The 18,268-nt window shown below is 44.1% G+C and overlaps 1 protein-coding gene across 4 annotated transcripts in view; it reads right to left on the bottom strand.

The window, feature by feature from the left end:
• The window catches only part of tle2a (TLE family member 2, transcriptional corepressor a), a 36,672-nt gene extending 19,069 nt beyond the window's left edge, over nucleotides 1-17,603 (bottom strand). For all 4 annotated transcript variants that reach the window (XM_035648236.2, XM_047336923.1, XM_047336924.1 and 1 more), the window contains exons 1-2: nucleotides 17,021-17,603; nucleotides 7,319-7,482 (exon numbers count right to left, since the gene is read on the bottom strand). In XM_035648236.2, coding sequence (XP_035504129.1) covers nucleotides 7,319-7,482; nucleotides 17,021-17,044 — 188 coding nt within the window. In that variant the 5' untranslated portion in view covers nucleotides 17,045-17,603. The remainder of the gene's footprint in view (nucleotides 1-7,318; nucleotides 7,483-17,020) is intronic.
• Between the last annotated feature and the right edge of the window lie 665 nt (nucleotides 17,604-18,268).

Genomic DNA, 18,268 nt, shown 5'->3' with positions numbered 1-18,268 from the left:
TGACCCGTCAATTGAGCAAAGCCAGGGACCTTTGTTTTAGGTCATTCAGTTCTCTCTTCTCTCATCTAGCTGATGAAGCTATAATATGGTCAAAGAAACCCACAAAATATTCTGCATTACCATAACGTACAAATAATTAATGTCATATCGTTTCGATTTGTTTTTTGTCACAATCAATCTGCTGACTAATTATTCCCTCTCAACACGATGTTTGATGACAGCTGGGGGTTCATGAATGCATTGCTTTCTTATACAATCAGGTTATTGTGAATAATTCACTGCAGGTTTTAGCATTTCTAGGGTTTAAGGTGCATGAAAATAATTATTTGGGGCAGAAATGAGCAGCGGTGGGAGCAATGCTGGAGTCACGAAAAAAAAAGTCTGTGCTCGTAAAAATCCGTCCTGTTTTTGGCATAGCACTGCAGAAATTGCACAATGGCATTACAAAGCCATAATAAACGCACAAATGTGCGCAGATGGACAAACCTTGTGCTTACAGGAAAGACCCCAAGGTCATACTTAGAAAGCAATAACCATTCCCTACAAAATGGACTTCAAAGAAATGAAATCCATTGTGCGCATGTGTGCGTTTATATGTGTTCGCGTGTGTGCACGTCTTTCAATGATCGTGTGAACATAGTTTTTGTTCAAAATCACCAGGACATTTTGGCCGAACCTCACAATTGGGAAGGGGCTCTTAAGACAGCAGTTAAGACATGGTCGTAGGGTTCAGATTAGAGTCAGGGTATGTGGTTGGGGTTAAGGTAAGGCGCTAGGGAATGCATTATGTCGACAAGTGTCCTCACAACTGCAGAAAGATCAACATACATGTGTTTATATGTGGCATGGTGTGATTGAAGGAGCCGGAGGTGGGGAGAAAATGATGAGGGGGGCTGAGCAGGAAGTGGGTTTTTCATGTCGAAATGATTGCCTGTAATAATTAGTCTTTGGCTCAGCACCATTTACTGAGAGAGAGAGGGAGGGAGAGTACGTTCGGAGGATGGAGAGAACGACACAGCAACACAGGGAGAAAACAAGATTGAGTGAGTGAGTGAGCAAGCGAGAAGGAGATGGTGTGTGTGTGTGTGTGTGTGTGTGTGTGTGTGTGTGTGTGTGTGTGTGTGCATATGCGTGTGTGTATACATGTGCATGCCTCGGTGGGCTCGGTTCCTCCAATCTTTCACTGTCGGTGACAGGAGATAAGATGATCAGCCGAATGCGCTACAAATCTGCAGCCTGCCAGCATTTAGACAGCTCTGTCAGTGCTGCCACACACACACACACACACACACACACACACACACACACACACACACACACACACACACACACACACACACACACACACACACACACACACACACACACACACACACACACACACACACACACACACACACACACACACACACACACACACACACACACAGGTGCATGTGCACTAAACCAACATTCAGTTACAGCCTTATACTTCATGTGCGTAGACAAAAATAAAACACACGCACATTCAGTATGTACGCCCACACAATAACACAAATGTGCTAAACAAACACAGGCTGGAAACACACACACACACACACACACACACACACACGCTCTAACAAGAGCCAACAGACAGCGAAGCGTCTAATTAAGATCCTGCACTTTGTAGTAATGTTCCGACTGTCGTTTTAGTACACGTTTACTAGTATTGAAAAAATTTCAACTCTTTCCCTTCCACTGTTAAGTTAAGATATTTTTGCATTTTTCTTTCCTATAAAAACACTTGTCCGTCGCTTTTGGTTGTTGGAGAATATTTTTTTTACTGTGTTCACAGAGATAAAAACTTAAGAGAACATTAATTTCCTTTACTCAAAAAAAGGCATCGATGTGAGCAGTGCAACAGTAAAAACAGAATTAAAAAAAAATGGTTTGCACAAGCTGATAAAATAATAATAACCTCAGTTTTTTGCCAGAAGATTAAACAGCATCCTCAGCTGCATAATTTGCTCTGTCGAGCAATACAGCAGGATTACAGTGATTTTTGTAAAAGAGGCGGGCAAGTGACGCAGCAAAAACTCTGATCAAGTTGAAGAAGAAAAAAAAGTGAATCTCCTTCCACCAGTCAGTCGTGTGTTGGTTCCAGGTTTCCAAATGTAACTTTTAACTTTATTGCTCAGTCCACTGTGATAGAAGCATCAAAGTGTTTGGGTTTTTATTGAGAATTAATTAAGAAAAAAAGCTTTTGTTGCCCCAAACCCCTTTGTGTACAGACCCAACTGTATGTAACACAGATTATTGACTTTAACCAATTATATAAGATTTTCAAAAGCCACAAATCATCACATTTGAAAAGCTGGGACCACAGAATATTTGACCGTTTGGCTTGATGAAAGGGCTAAAGTATTAATCGCACGCACGCACGCACGCACGCACGCACGCACACACACACACACACACACACACACACACACACACACACACACACACACACACACACACACACACACACACACACACACACACACACACACACACACACACACACACACACACACACACACACACACACACACACACACACACACACACACACACACACACACACACACACACACACACGGGCATGAGAGCAAACACACACCTACACACACGCACCTACACTAAACAAAGCCAGGATCTTGTCGCACAATAGCAGGCAAACCATATACCCCTCCATGCTGCCAGACTCACTGTAAGGGCCACCTAGAGGAGGGAGTTGTTGTAACACAAAAACCAACCCACAAATGAAACACAAGTAACTATAAACATACCACAAACCCTCATCCCTCCCTAAAGCAAATATCATTTCTTCTTTTGGTGAGCGACACACTGGCAGTTACACACATTCGATCCCTGACTATTTTATCTAATTATAATCTGTATATACTGTACACAGAGTTTATCTGGATCTGCATGTACAGTAAAGATACGTCCAGTTCAGACCAACAGGAGTGTTAACATGTCAGCGCATGTACTTTGACTCCGTTTCACAAACTCCTTCACTAAGTGCAGTTCGGACACTTCTCAGTTTTGGTAAACCAGGGCAATTATTGGAAATGAAAATGGCCATTAATGTTAAAATGGCCAACAGAGTTAGCCACTTGTCTAAAGATAGCTCAAGTCAAATGGAGGTGGTGTGTGTTTCTGTGTGTGTCAGTGGCTAATACCACTGTGTAGTATTCTGGCAGACGAGTGGAAGGACTTAAGTGATGAGTGACAGCATAACAGTGGTGAGTGGAGAGTCCATCTTCCCCTACTGACCGGCACACACGCACATACACGTCAGCATTAAACCTTTAACGTACAATAACAATTGTATGCGTGTGCTTAAACGTATATTTATGTTAAATGTTATTCTTGTCCGTTGGTCAGTTTTATTCTTCTTTATTCATTTCACAGCAGCAGGTGTATGATGTGAGAATCCTCATATTACTTATGCTGATATTTGCACATGTAAAAATAAACCCCTTGTTATTGACAAATGCTCTATCGATATGTTTTAATCCGTCAAAGACACATTCTAAATAGTACATTGCAATCTTCGGTTAATGATCGACGATTATGTGAGGAAATGAACATATTTAGTGTGTGTCTGTGTGTGTGCATCTCTAACAGGCTACATTTAGAGAAAAATTTCAGACTAAGGAACGATTTAGCAGGCTTGTCCCACTGGGGACAAAAGCTGTGGACCCAATAGGGGAAATCTGATGTTTGGGTCTGTGGTTGAGGTTAGGTTTGGGATTTAGTTTTTACAAGTAGTGGTTATGGTAAGTCTCCAGTAAGTGAATGCAAGTCTATGTACAGTCCCCAAGTGACTTGTGACAGAGTGTGCAGATTACAGCCTGTATAGATTGCACACACACACACACACACACACACACACACACACACACACACACACACACACACACACACACACACACACACACACACACACACACACACACACACACACACACACACACACACACACACACACACACACACACACACACACACACACACACACACACACACACACGGGCCACTGACCCACCAATGACCCTTTAATTAATTAACCCTTCCCTATCTTTAGCTTCCTCGCTAATCTTTCTCATCCCTTCATTCCAACCACGCACACACCGCCAAACCAAACAAGCGAAGCGACACACAAATTGAGAAACACACCCTGTCACCCACCATCCATCCTCCCGCCCACACAGACACACACACACACACACACACACACACAAACACAAACACACGGTTGCAGCTCATCAGCGCTAATCCCTTCCCTCAGTCTTTTTCCTGCCTTCTAATCCAACATCTATCTGAATGCAGCCACCTTCGCTGCAACTAAGCCCTGCTATTTCTAGACAACATACATTTGTGTGTGAAGATAATTGGGGCCCACACATGTGTGAAAATGTGTTCTGAGGACACAGATTGGGAGTCTGTCTGAGTGGGACGGTGCGTTTGTCTCTGTGGGGGTTCAGGTCATGTTTCCCTGCAGGGTAAAAACTGTAACAAGTGGGTCTGATTACACAAAGATGTAGCCTGCGATCAGGTGAAGAACTGTGGCCTGACCCGTCTGCTGTTGGACTAAACAAGGACACTGCTAATCCTCCTGACCACTATGTGTCTGGTCCTTTCTGAAACTGCTGCCAAACTGACTTTTTCAGCCTCCAAAAAGTTTATTTTGGTGTATCCACAAACATCGTTACTGTTATGGAGCATTCAACCTTCATGGAACAATTGATGATTGATGCAAGTAAAAATATGATCCATTGTTTTGCTTCTAATTAGTAAAACTCTTCAGTGTAAAAAAAAAACCTTGAATAACAGATGTTTTCTAGGGCAAATTTGACAAAATATGATCATATCATCACAAAAATAAAAATAAAAGTATCTTATGATAATTTGGAGTTTCATTGACAGATGCTCAATATGAGTTTGCTCAGAATCAAAAGGCAGAAGTGTTGTTGTTGCCGGGCCACACAACGTGAGCAGCGGCTCAAGTTTACTGCCAATTACAAACGAGCCAAATCGTCATTCCAATTAACAGGTGCTAATCTTCGAGATTAAACAAACATCTGAAAGATTTCTGTAAACATATCAGGTGACACAATCTGTTCCAACATTTGTTATTGTTATGGTAACAGTGTTAGTTTCCAGTCGTAGTCATATACAGTGCTTTAATCTGCGGTGGCTTTGTGCTCACACCAGTCTTTGGGCTGCAGGAGAAGCCTGTAAAGGAAGGTTAAACAATCTTTCCTGGAAACCTGAACCAGGCCTAATACAACAGCACAATGTGGTATCGAAACTGGGAGATGTAGATAGAATCACAAGTTCTCTCTTGCTCCCGATCGTGTTCTTAATCTCATCATTAATTCATTGTTTATCCTGCTCCCGTGTTCTTAGTACCAGTGCTTGGCAAGCGAGTGATACTCCAGGTGTTTTGTAACACGAGATACGACGATGAACTGATCCAGTGGAGCGGATACAGGGATGAGTCATGTTTGTGATTGGCTTGATTTGTTTGAGTTGTTGCTGCACAAAAGTTTGGTTCACTAGGACACTGCAAACACTTTGGTAAGAAAAAAAGAAAGAAAAAAAGCATCACAGGACCATAACCTTTGGTCTCCCTCTTATTTGTAGTAGAGTACACATTTTTAAAGACAGAAGATGTAAAGGTGGTGACCAGTATCAAAGTTTCTGCAGTGGGGGATCAGTGTGGGTGTGTTGGACCCGAGCAGTGCAGTGGTTTGTGTGGCAGGACTGTAAAATAACAATCACATCAGGAGACACAACCATATCCTTACATTTTGTTGTACAATAATCTGCACTCATAGATGAACATAAAGCTATACCTTCTCAATTCCTCCTAAGGCCATTAGACAAGTTTCATTGATTGGCTGAAACATGTAACTTGTGTAACCACATTATCAAAATTATAAACCTCTTTGTGTCCCGATTTAAATAGACGTTGCATGCTGTATACACCCCAATCAGGCAATGATAACATTTATGTCATTTATTATAATAAATGCCTTTTCAAAATGACATCATCATGACGTTATGATGGCAGTAGGACATCATTTTCCTCCCATGCGATGATAAATCATTTTTCAATCTATAATCTTTCAGTAATGTCTACAATCCTCTAGGATGCAGAGATACTTCGAAAAATCCATTTTAGAACGAAACATGACGTCATTTTTCTGACTTCACTGTGACTTCTCCAAGACGTCACTCATCATATAATACCGTATGATCATTTTCTGACCAATATAAGATTTAGTATGTCTCTATAGCCCGTTTTTTTGCTGAGGTATTTTTTCTTGACCTTTTTCTTGACCTTTGACTGATCAGCTCGAAAAGTATTCCTTTCAAGTTTAATCAAAATTTGTCTACGTTGATATGTGTGTATATATATATATACACACATACGCGCGCGTACACACACGGGTGAAAAGATTACCCTGCTTGCGTGGCTATGCTGGCGAGCAGGGCAACAACAGACACAAAAGAAGTTTAGAGTGGGACAGAAAGGAGGAAGGGGAGATTCTGGCTCAGCTGAATCAAAGCTGGACGGGAGTGAAGTGAGGGGGTGGGTACCCTGTGAAGGTGTGCCAAGGGAACAGAGGGGGAGAGAGAGAAAAAGAGAGAGAGAGAAAGAGACTGGGACTGCACAGCCAGCCCAAATCCCACATTCAAAGGCATTCTGGGCACATTCCTGCACATCAAGCACAGCATACAGCCATGCAAAAAAAGAGCAGCTTGCATTATATACATGAGGTAATGTATGCATACTTCTTTCCTGAAGAGAAGGAAAAAACACATAAATATACAGATACACATCTGTAGTGGTCCAGAAATCTCTGCCAAGAAAGTTAGTCAAAACATAACATAGCTTTGCCTTATCTCAGTCAGAGATCAAGTGCATGTGCATGTGTGTGCGTGTGTGTGCATGGACACATGTAAGACAGGAGAGCAAGAGAGGACACGAAATACAATGTGTTACATCTGGCTTGGCTTTTGGCTCAAAGCAAAGCACAGTCATCTGGCAACACGCTGCAGCGACCAATCAAAAACATTCGAGTGCACATTCCTGGTAGGTAACTTTGTAACATGAATGGAGTAATCGTCTCAGTCGTCCTGCTGTACAGAGTTTTTGCCTTCTGATAACTCTTCAAACGCATGGATCTATTACCCAAAAGGGCCTTCCTGGATTATATTCACTCACTGGACACTGGGGGAAAAACTCTAGCACATATACGCCATTAAAAAAAGAGTGGAAAAATCCCCATACACCCACCTGTGGTACTGGGTCTGGAGGAACTGAAACTCCTCTTTAATGCGGTCCAAAGTTTCTGGGTAGGTTAGTTTCAGTGACTGGGGCGTCCCCGATGCTGCCGCTGCTGCTGCGGCGGCGGCTGCCACCACTGAGGCAGACGACCCGGGGGGCGGCTGCAAAGGTGCCTGAGAAAAGAAAAGACAGCAAGCTTAGGGATTTGACTGAGAAAGGGCTAAAACATATCTACCAGAACAGGGTAGTTGCCAAAAACAACAATTGTCGATATCTGGCTTCAAAGCTGTGTTAATCACCTGGGGCCAATGGGTGAATAATTTTCTGAGTGACATAACAAATTTGATATGTCAAAATAAACGCTCCACTTACAAAACAACCACAGGAGGCAAATATCTAGCTGACTACCATATCTGTACATGCTTGCCATTGTGCCTGTGTGTAACTATTGTGAAGGGGCTGTCTATTATGGAGACATTGTCATCACTCGCAGAGCCAGATGTGAATGGGTCACCAACTTGGAAAGGAGGGCGGAGTGTACAAGAGCTTCTTAGCCAAATGAGCACACTGTTTTATTTCGAGTCTGAGTAGAAGAAAGAAAAAAAAAATAAGAAAGAAAGGGCAGTGGGAGGGAGACAAGTGGAGAAAAAGGACCTCATCATGGCTGAAGACCCCTGCCAAGCCCTGTGCTTAGTCTCCCCTCTCTGCAGGGTTTAGAGCAATTAGGAGACTACAACCACAGGGGTAATGCTGCAGGACAGGCAGACAAAAGGAGGCTGAGAGCCGGACTAGGAGGGTGGTGGGGGCTGTCCGTCTGTCTGTCTGCTTGGCTCTCGATCAAAATAACAGAGAGCAGAAGCCAACTGGGCCTTGGACAGTTCACGAGCTTATCGATGGTGTGAGTGATCGTAATGTACCATCATTTTCATTGCAGGGAGGCACTGACTAGTTCTTATATGGCTGTGTTAGTTTATTAGAAGCCGACCATCGATTCAAAACACGTTCTTTTTTTCAACCAGTAATTGGAGATATAATGAAAAGGGGGGGGGGGGGGGGGGGGAGGAGTTCACAAGAGCGTGTTAGACTACAACAAGTTAAACTACATCTACATAAAACCCTAAGTTATGTGAGGGCATTCCCTAACATTTCATAATCAAAAGCTCTGAGAATACGTCTGTAAGGTTTGTGCATTTCTGCAGGATAGGGTTGAAATTTCCCATTTTTGTAACTTCAGTCCTGAGCTACATCCACATCCACATTAAATACATTTTGAGTTATAAAATGTCATATTTTAAAGTAAACTATCTCGATACAGATTAGCGGTTTCGCTTAGTATCAGAGGTAATTTCTGTCCACAGCAACATCCCTGAAAATGCAAATCTTGACCATTCACGTACACTGGACACAGGTGTAAACAGGAAGCAGTTTTTTTCCTCTGCAGTTGGTTGCCTAGTTGCAGAAATCACTACCAATGTGATGCAACAATGGTGAAAATTAAGACCGGGGATTTCTTTTCTTGGAGAGATGACGAGGAAGAACTGTTACAGACACTAAGCGGCAAGTTGCATGTTGAACTGAGACTGATAAGACCCAACCTGCAGAAGAAATGTGGGTGAACGTGTCATAGTTATTGTCCGTCCGTGATAAAATTCAGCCCCTGGGTTGTCAAACTAAAAAAGGGATTGAAAAACCCCAGAGCAAGGTGGACCGCAGGCGTAAACATAGCAGAGGTGATGCATTTTAAAACTCATGCATGTAGCTTATATACTGTATCTACAGTAAGTGCAAAGAAAGCTGTATGTCCACGTGAGGAATGGGTGAGAGAAACAGGCTGGGCAGAAGAGTGCAGAGGTAAAAATGGACAGATGAGATGGGTGAGACCAGCAATATAGAAATTCAGACATATACAGAAAAGAGAAGGATGCTGAGTTTTGAAAAAGGATGGAACAGGAAAAAAAAGAGAAGGAGAGAAAGCAAATGCGTAGAAGGAAAGGAGAATAAAGAGAGGAAAGGAAAGAAACAAGGAAGATAGGAGAGGGGGTTGTGGCCTCATTGTTCCTCTTTCTAACAAGCTGCTCTCAATCTGTCGGCCAGATCCCCCTCCAAGAGCACACACACACGTTTTCCTTTTCAACCACACACACACGCAGCCACGAAAATATACATGCACATTTTGTCAGTCTTGCTCACACAAAAACACCATTTTCTCACACAAAACCCCATGATAACCCCATGATTCACTCACACACACACACACACACACACACACACACACACACACACACACACACACACACACACACACACACACACACACACACACACACACACACACACACACACACACACACACACACACACACACACACACACACACACACACACACACCAATTACTCTTCACAGGAAGAAAGAAAAAAAGAGCACCAAGGCCATTTTATAGGCGGATGGAAGGAGAAAGAAAGGGGACTATCTTTCTTCTCTCTCCTTTTTAATTACCCCATTCCCTCACATTTACAGTATATATTATATTTTTCAGGGATTTTCATTTTTCAGATGACCATGTCGTCAGAGGACAGGTGAGCGTTCTACGGAAATAAGCGATGCTGGAGTGAGCTGGATGGAAGGTACAAATTTTCAAAAAAGGAAGAAGGAGAGGAGGACGTATATTTAAGGTGGGAGAAACCACCCTTTCTCTGCTGTATCATTCACTCATTAGGATGAGTGAATGTCATTAGGATTTTTGCTACGATGATTCAGGCTAGACTGGGCGGACGTGACGAATGCTGCTTTGAGACACATGCAAAGCATATATCATACAACCTCTTTTTAAAACTCCTCGCATCTCACATGAAACTGCCAATAGTCTGTTCAAACTCCTAACCTGACAAAATAGCTGAGCAGGCTGAGCAGTGAGAGGTCGGGTCATTGAGCTGACCTGGTGACCTATCGGAATGAGTCTGAGCTGAGCCTCACCTGATAATCCCACAGTCAGTTATTCCATGCCTCTTGGCTGTATCCCAGCTTGAAAGCAAACGAGAGACACGCCGTCTGCCCTTGAACAAAGCTGTGCATACTAGACTGAAAATCACTGTTACACAATTACAGGAGATCCGTCTGTGGCTCTTACAATAGTAAAGAAATTCGCTATGATACTGAGAAAGGGCTGCACAAAGCAGGCCTGCATGAGGGAGGAACGATTTTCTCCGATATGATTAGAGATCAACTGATTGCTTAACTGTTTAGATAAATCAGTGGTGAGTTGTTTACGGGCCCCTAGCAGCAGCAGTATCGTGTCGTTACCAGTGTCGCTGTGATCTGTCCCATTCCAGGAGCCAGCTAAGAAAACTATAAACCAACATTAGGGGGTTAAAAACCAGCTATGGCACAAGGTCAATAATAAAAACCCGGATACGACCCTGTTGCATCACATGTACGACAGTTACGAACATGCACACACGTTCACGCTAATCTCCCTCTTATCCCAGGAAGGCACAAGTCAATTACAATGATTAAATGAGGACCCGATGATGAGGGGACAAGAGAGAGAGAGCGTAAATGAGTCATCTATGGGGATAGAAATTATTTAAATCAAATCCCACATCCCCTTGTTGGGATAGGACAGTGAAAAGAATCTATGCACATAAAAAAAACAAATCTTGTGCACACATTAAATCTGTGTGGCATTCCCTGAAAGAAATCCTTCCTGTTTTCATTTGCGTAGCCTCTAATTACACCACAAGCAACAAACCACGATGACCTCACACATCCTTGCTCCAACCCCCTCACTCTTAAAAAATGTGCATACACACATGTAAAGAAAAAACAAAACTACGCGCTCACACGTGCCCGCTACAATCACCAAGTGAATGTGTGCACAACCGTTTTCCACAAGTACTTACGAGCACATGTCTGCTTGGTTGAATTCACACATGAGAGCTCCCACATCAATAACAATGGGCATCCGCAAGATGGGTCTCAATCGCTGCTGCCCACACTGACCCACAGTGATACATCATTTGCTAATGGAACTGAAATGGGGCCACGATGTGGTTCTGTGGCCATGGGAATATCAGGTTCACTAAAATGACCACTCCCGTGTTTTCTTCTTAAGGCTGCAGGGGACGAGGGGAGGAAGAGAGTTCTCCTGGATGACTTCTCAAAGTCTCTTTACTATCTCTTGTAATTTTCAACAGTGAAAAACTCTGCTACGCTGAATATAGCGATCGTAGAAGAACGGCCAGGATTCCTCCATGTTCTTTAAAACACAAAGCTCCCACTGTCTGTAATGAGTGGTTGCCATGTTCTTGTTTCTTTTCAGTCCAACTCTGGCCAGAGATTTCAGTTAGTACTCGAACTCTACTCGCAGCAAAACTAATTTCAATGCGACATAAAATTTTGCCTGTTAACACAAGAACAAGGCCAAGAGTCAACGTCTCTGTGGGACTAACATGACAATGGCAACATGCTACTATTAAGCAGATAATGTTTTTAGACTGTTAGCATGCATTTGCTAAGTAGCACAAATTATAACTATAATTTATTTTTATTTTACAGGCAATTGCTCCCAAAACATGAGGTGTTGGCTGAAAATTGACCTGATGTTGGTACAAGATCCTTAAAATTATTTGAATCCAACCTGTTGGGAACACCTTGCAGTAGTTCAAATATTTCATTTAATTTCTGGACCAAAGTAATGGATCGACCAACCAACTGGCAGACTGTCACTGTCATCCTTAGAGTCATGATACCCGTAGCGGAGTCTAAAAATATCTTGCCAAATGTAGAGTTTCGTTCCTTCTTATTCGTTTTATCTGAGCTCAATATCTGTGTGTGTGTGAGTGTGTGTCTCTTTCAGCTGGGAAGATGATGTGCTGCTGCCTCCTTCATATAGCTCAGCCCATTAGCCAGGCCACTAATTACACTGCTTACCCACAGAGTCAATCATCAGAGTAAACACCCACCGAGCTCTCTCCCTCTCTCATTTGAATACCACCAAGGAGGCTGTGACAGCAGGTCGGACCCGGGGTAACATCTCTGTGTATCCAGCTGCCGATGCCCTAAAATGCCTGTGTCCATCTCCCAGGGCCAGGAAAAACGTGTCAGCACACTGTGATTAGAGCTGTTTTGAAGTTAAAGCCCCTTATAGCAAATTATTCCAACACGGTTGGTCAACATTCAGCAGCGATATGTTTTGTTAACGCAGCTTGCCGTACAGAAAGAAAGACACAGGACCATTGCCAACCGCCCAGCCCCTAAATTAGCAGTCTGCTTGGCTTCATGCTAGAGAGACATGCTCGTAATCTCTCAATGATTTCTGCACTTAGAGAGGAGGGGGCTGCCAGGCACCTGTTTCATTAGCGCCCCCACCCTTACCTCCTCATTCCTTTCGCATTCCTCCCGCAAGCCCCGTTATTCAAATTTCCCTGCTGTCAGCCCACATTAGCGAAGTGCCACAGTTTGCCTGTCAGCTGGCTTAATTGCTGGAGGTGCCTTCTTTTATTAGGTAACCCCCTCAGCTCATTTGTTCCTTCCACTGAGACGCACCGCCACAACAGCTTGTGTAAACCTGAAATCCCTTCAGCCTCTTTTCCTTCATTTTCCTCTCTCGCTCCCTCGCTCTCTCTCTCTACATCGCTCCCTCGCATAGCAGGCGAGCTCCTGATCGATAGACACTCTCCCCGCCAGACAACAGTGGTGATAAAGAGCTAAAAGCATGCCAGGACTCAGGAAGTAGGAGCTTGCTTTATACTAGCTCTGAGGATGAGGAGAGGAAACCATCTTCATCTCAGTCTTTCATTCAGAATACTTCTTTCCTGTCCTCATTTATATCTCACTGACTAGATTTTTATTTAGAACGATCTCCCTAGATGAATATTCAGGGAGTGGCCACACTTTGAAGTAAGTTAAAAAACACATTTTGGCCTCCTTTGCATAATAAGTTAAACTTCTTGATGTTGTGGGTTGTTTCTAAAGCAATCAACAGTATAACAAAGATGGAGAAAGCAGGTTTTGCAATTTCATTCTCATTCAGCATTCGCTTATGACGTGAGTCTGTCTTTGTTTTGAGGTTCCCTCCGTTCTTCAGGCTTCATGCGAACACAAACCTAACAATGCCAATCGGCCTTGCTATGCGTACAGTACAGTCTCATGATTACAGTCACAAAGTACAGCTTGTGTTTGAATACAAGGTAAAAGCATGAACGGTGCTTTTAGTGACAAAAAAACATTTCAGTATCGTTCAAACACAAAGTTGAAACAGGAAGTAGCTCTGAAAAATATAATGAACGTTTACAATGGACAGTCTGGTTAGAAACCAGATCAGTGTTTATTCAGATAATATGACAAACAACAGGACGCATGAGAAACCTGTTCCTACTATGAGATTATGAAATGTTGTAACAGATATGAACATTGGGCAAAACCACAAAAAACAACCAAAGTTAATTAATACAAATTTTTAAGCAAAAGCAAGATTTATAAATATCCATTAAACCCATGTGGCCTGAAGAGGATGAGCATGGAGAACATTTAAGGTAGTGGGAAAAAATAAGTTTTGTTCGTTTGAAAGAGTTAAGTGCACCAACATAGTGGGGGCAGTCCAAAACGATGCCATCTCATCGCATTTTTTTTTATCTGGTTCAGTTTTTGCTGCAATGTGACATCCACATTCGTCCCACGTCACATTTCATTGTCACAGGGATATGAAACCACGCACGCTCAGAAATGCAGCTCCCTCTATATTGTTTCAAGCAGGGCATTTCGTTCACAGATATCATCCAGCTGCATTGGTGGAGATATGTTGTTTCAGGTACAACTGACTCTGTAACAGAAAGAGTTGAACCAGATTCAACTTTTTGTGTTGCGCAATGCTGCGTCCCCTTCCCCAACGTGCGCCCCCCAGCACAGTTCCCTCTTGAACGGACAAGAGGGGCTGCATTTTTTCCACACGGGGCGAGTGTCTGTCTGAACACGGTCAAACCGATCCACCCCAACAGTAGCCTCTTGACAAACCCCCTCCCCCAACCCAGAGCTTTGTTGAGAAGAAAATGGTTGGCAGAGAGCTGTTGGAAAAAATATAATAACCAATGCTTATTATGAACTTTGAGATTATATCTAATGATCAATCAATTATTTTTCGATTATCTTCTGAAGACCAGGCCTGAATGTGGGACACTTTACAAGATGGTGTAAGGTACATCTGCCAATCACATCACAATTTTTCACTTTCTAAATGTACATCTTGTATGTTGTGTCAAGCGGGTCAAATAAGTACATGTGAACATGGGTAGTATCATCACAGGCTAACAAAACAAACTATTAGTGTACGATTAGAAAGAAAATGTATGTTCCACTTTGATGTTTAGCTTATCTTCTTCTTCTCCACGTCGACAGTAGAGCCTGGCATTTTTCTGTCACTGTGGCAGAATTGAAAGAACCCTAACAATTAAAAAAGAGAGCCAGCCATGTCCCAAACACGTCTACAGCTGCCATCGGGCCAAATCCCCAAAAAACATTTGGGCACATTCAAGGACCTCTAGCATTTCCAGACTCTTTTTTTTTTCCAATGCCGCATTTACAGCACCATTACATCTGTGCACATTTGAGTTTGGGTCTCTGATAAGGTGAAGTTCAGCTTAGGTATGTGCTGTATTTACATGTGTTACATGTGTGATTAAAAATACCACCTGCAATTTAAATTTGTTCCTCTGCTGTGCTTTACGCCACAGAAAGAATTTCATACAAATCTGAGCGCTGTATAAATGGTTAATAGTCTAGACCAGAAAATATGTGAAACAGGTGATCAGGTGACCAAGTTCCTACTTTACATGAGGCATTGACAATGGAGATCAGTTATAAGAAGCAATGAACATGAAGGTTGAATTACAAAAGTCCGGAGTTATGGATCTAAAAATACACTGGAATGTGCAAGAGTGTAAAATTATTGATAATATTCATTTGATTAAAGACAAATACATATTTAACAATATATGGGCCACAGGGTCCATGTGATTTATGGGTCACATCCCTCACAGCAGATCAGCCTGCGGCGATGACAGGTCACTACCCACCTAGCATTTCAGAGATTAAATGGTTTGCCGGGGTTGAGTGGCCCTTCAACTCCGAGGTGCAAACAACAGCTCCTGAAGGACTGGGACTTTTCGGAAGGTGCTTCACATGGTACCGCCGAGCTCAGCGAGGGGTTGAAATGAAACGGGGCCGCCGGCCTCAACATTCCACCCAGACCCGCCGCAGTCTGCTCCTCTCGCCCCGGGACGCCTGCCCATACATTAAGATGTGGTTTGGAGCTCTCACAGGAACACAGCGAGGAGAGGCTGGATGAGAGGGATTGGGTTTACAGTGCAAACCACAGACCCACAGTCTGCCTCCTGCCCTGCCTTCCAGCAGTCGACCATACTACATACACAGCTGGTGTGTGTGTGTGTGTGTGTGTGTGTGTGTGTGTGTGTGTGTGTGTGTGTGTGTGTGTGTGTGTGTGTGTGTGTGTGTGTGTGTGTGTGTGTGTGTGTGTGTGTTGGTGGTGTATGTGATGTGTGTTTGGATAGACAGGGTCTCACACGATCCCTTCAAAAGGAAGTACGGGCTGAAATTGAAGTTACACTGCATGATGGTGGTATATTCAAATGCACAAATGTTTCAAAAATTATAAGAATGCGTCTCTTTGGAGCTGAATGGATTTGTGAAAAGAATGTATTACTGTGGGGGCACACACAATCCCCCCTGAAGTTACACTTCACAGTGTTTAATCTGGTTTCCGGTACATGCAGAGGACATGAATATGAAAACGCTGTCAGGGGCGGGGTGCGGGGTGGCATGGCTGAAGGATGGAGATGAGGGTTAGGCAAATGAGCAGGTCTTAATTGATACTTCACCCAGCTGGAGGACCAGTGTTTATGTATTTCATTCTACTCGAAAAGCTCTCCACCTAACTCAACTAAAACAAATTAAAGCCACGCAGCATGCACTTCGCTCCCCACCTCACAGAGATGTATCTCAAAAACGCAGATGGCGCGTCGCTCCTTTTCCATTTTCACAGACATTACTGGGCATTTTTTGGGCCAAAATGGTAATCTTCATCCGCCTCGATAGGGTCAAATGGGAAAAAAAGCAATAGGCAGATTTTTTTTCTTTCCTTTTTTGCGGGGGGGATAACAAAGAGTGGCACTTGAGAAGGGCAGACCCATTGAGTTGATGGTGTCAACAAGCCAAGCTGACTCACTTCCCCTCCACACGAGGAAGGGACCAACACACTCCATCATCTGGGTCAACTCCACCACACTGGAAGGAGAAGGAGGCTCCATGTTCCTCAGGCCCACGGTGGTGGTGGTGGCCACCAAGGACACGAGACTCTCACACTCACACACACACACACACACACACACACAAAGACACTCGGCAAACTTTAGCGCTGTTCGGCGGAGGCTATGCCTGAATTAAAAAAAAAAAAAAAAACTTCCTGACTAGTTCTGCCTGACCTTCGGGAAACAAACCCACCGGGAGATATTATAAATAAAGACCCAATGTGAAACAAACTCCCAGCAGCCTCCAGACTGTCACATAATCCAGGAGTCCCCCGGAAACGTGTTTTGGGGACTGAAGACATTTTGGACTCGCACTTTCGCGTGTATTGCGAACACGTTGTGGAGCCGGAGGAGCTCGTCCGGAGACAATGAGCCGGTCGCCTACTCACCGACGGTCGCTGTTGAGGGAACATTGTAGCCGCCGACTTGCGCGCTGTGTTTTCTTGACTTCTTCTTTAATTCTGCTTCTGTCTTTCTTTCTTTCTTTCCCTCCCTCGTGGGGCGGAAGCCTCCGTGGAGAAGCGCGGGCCGCCGGGGAGCCGTGCTCGGGTCTCAGAGAAGCACCTGGCCTGCTTCACGCGTCGCGGCAGCGCTGCTCTCGGCTCGCTCGCTCGCTCCCTCCTCGCTCCCAACGCTCCTTTGTTCTGGGCTCGATCTCCGGCCCCGCGCCGCGCAGTCAGGGCTGGGGGGCGGAGAGGAGGGACACCCGGTCCGGGGCAGCTCCGTCGCGTCCAGCGGTTACAGTGTCGCAGTTGTCTTCTTCCCCTGCTCCAGGCGCGCGCGCGCGTGTGTGTGTGTGTGTGTGTGTGTCTCCTCCGTCTGTGGCGTGAAGGCCAGCGGGGGTGAGTGCGGTTCGCTTGTGGCTTCGGGAGGCGGCCACACCAGCAGCACAGTCAATGCAGCCGCAGCCTCTTTTGTCTCGCTCGCTGGCCCTGCACTCCTTTCACACAACACTCCCAGCTCCTCTCTCTCTCTCTCTCTCTCTCTCTCTCTCCCTCTCTCTCTCTCTCTCTCTCCCTCTCTCTCTCTCTCTCTCTCCCCCCCTCTTCTCTGATCCTCAATGGGACATAACATATGAGGGGCTTTCTTTAAGGAGTGGGGGGAGACCTAAAGACAAGGTTTACTGCACCCCCACCACACACACACACACACACACAATAAAATTGTTTTATCCAAAATTAATAAGCATCTGCTGATGATTTTGAAATGTTCCTTTTCCCCCAATTTTTTTGTTGTTGTTGTAATCACAATACTGTTCTTCAAATAGCCTGGTGATATTTGCAAAGACACCGTCGGTTGTGTTTCTTCTCCTGTTAGTGTTGCATTGTAATGACATATATCCCCGTGCAATCGAAATATATATATATTATATATACATATTAACACAGTAAAGAATTTTTTTACATTTCATTTTTAATTTGTAGAGCAAATATTTCCTTTAGAAACGCGAGGAATCGCTCAGTGATTGAATGAAATCTCCACGTGGGGCTCGGCCTCGGCACAGTAAACACCGGCGCGATGAGCCAATGGGCGCTGGGAACACCCACGTGGGCCGCGCTGACCGGTTGCTGATTGGTGGGTGCTGGCAGCACAACGCTCCGCACGTCAATCAAGCCGGCTGCCGCCGCTCGCCGAGG

Source organism: Scophthalmus maximus, chromosome 13 (genome assembly GCF_022379125.1).
Source record: "Scophthalmus maximus strain ysfricsl-2021 chromosome 13, ASM2237912v1, whole genome shotgun sequence".
Classification (NCBI taxonomy): Eukaryota; Metazoa; Chordata; class Actinopteri; order Pleuronectiformes; family Scophthalmidae; genus Scophthalmus; species Scophthalmus maximus.
Note: the sequence above shows the minus strand (reverse complement) of the source record. Positions and strands in the feature narration are given on the sequence as shown.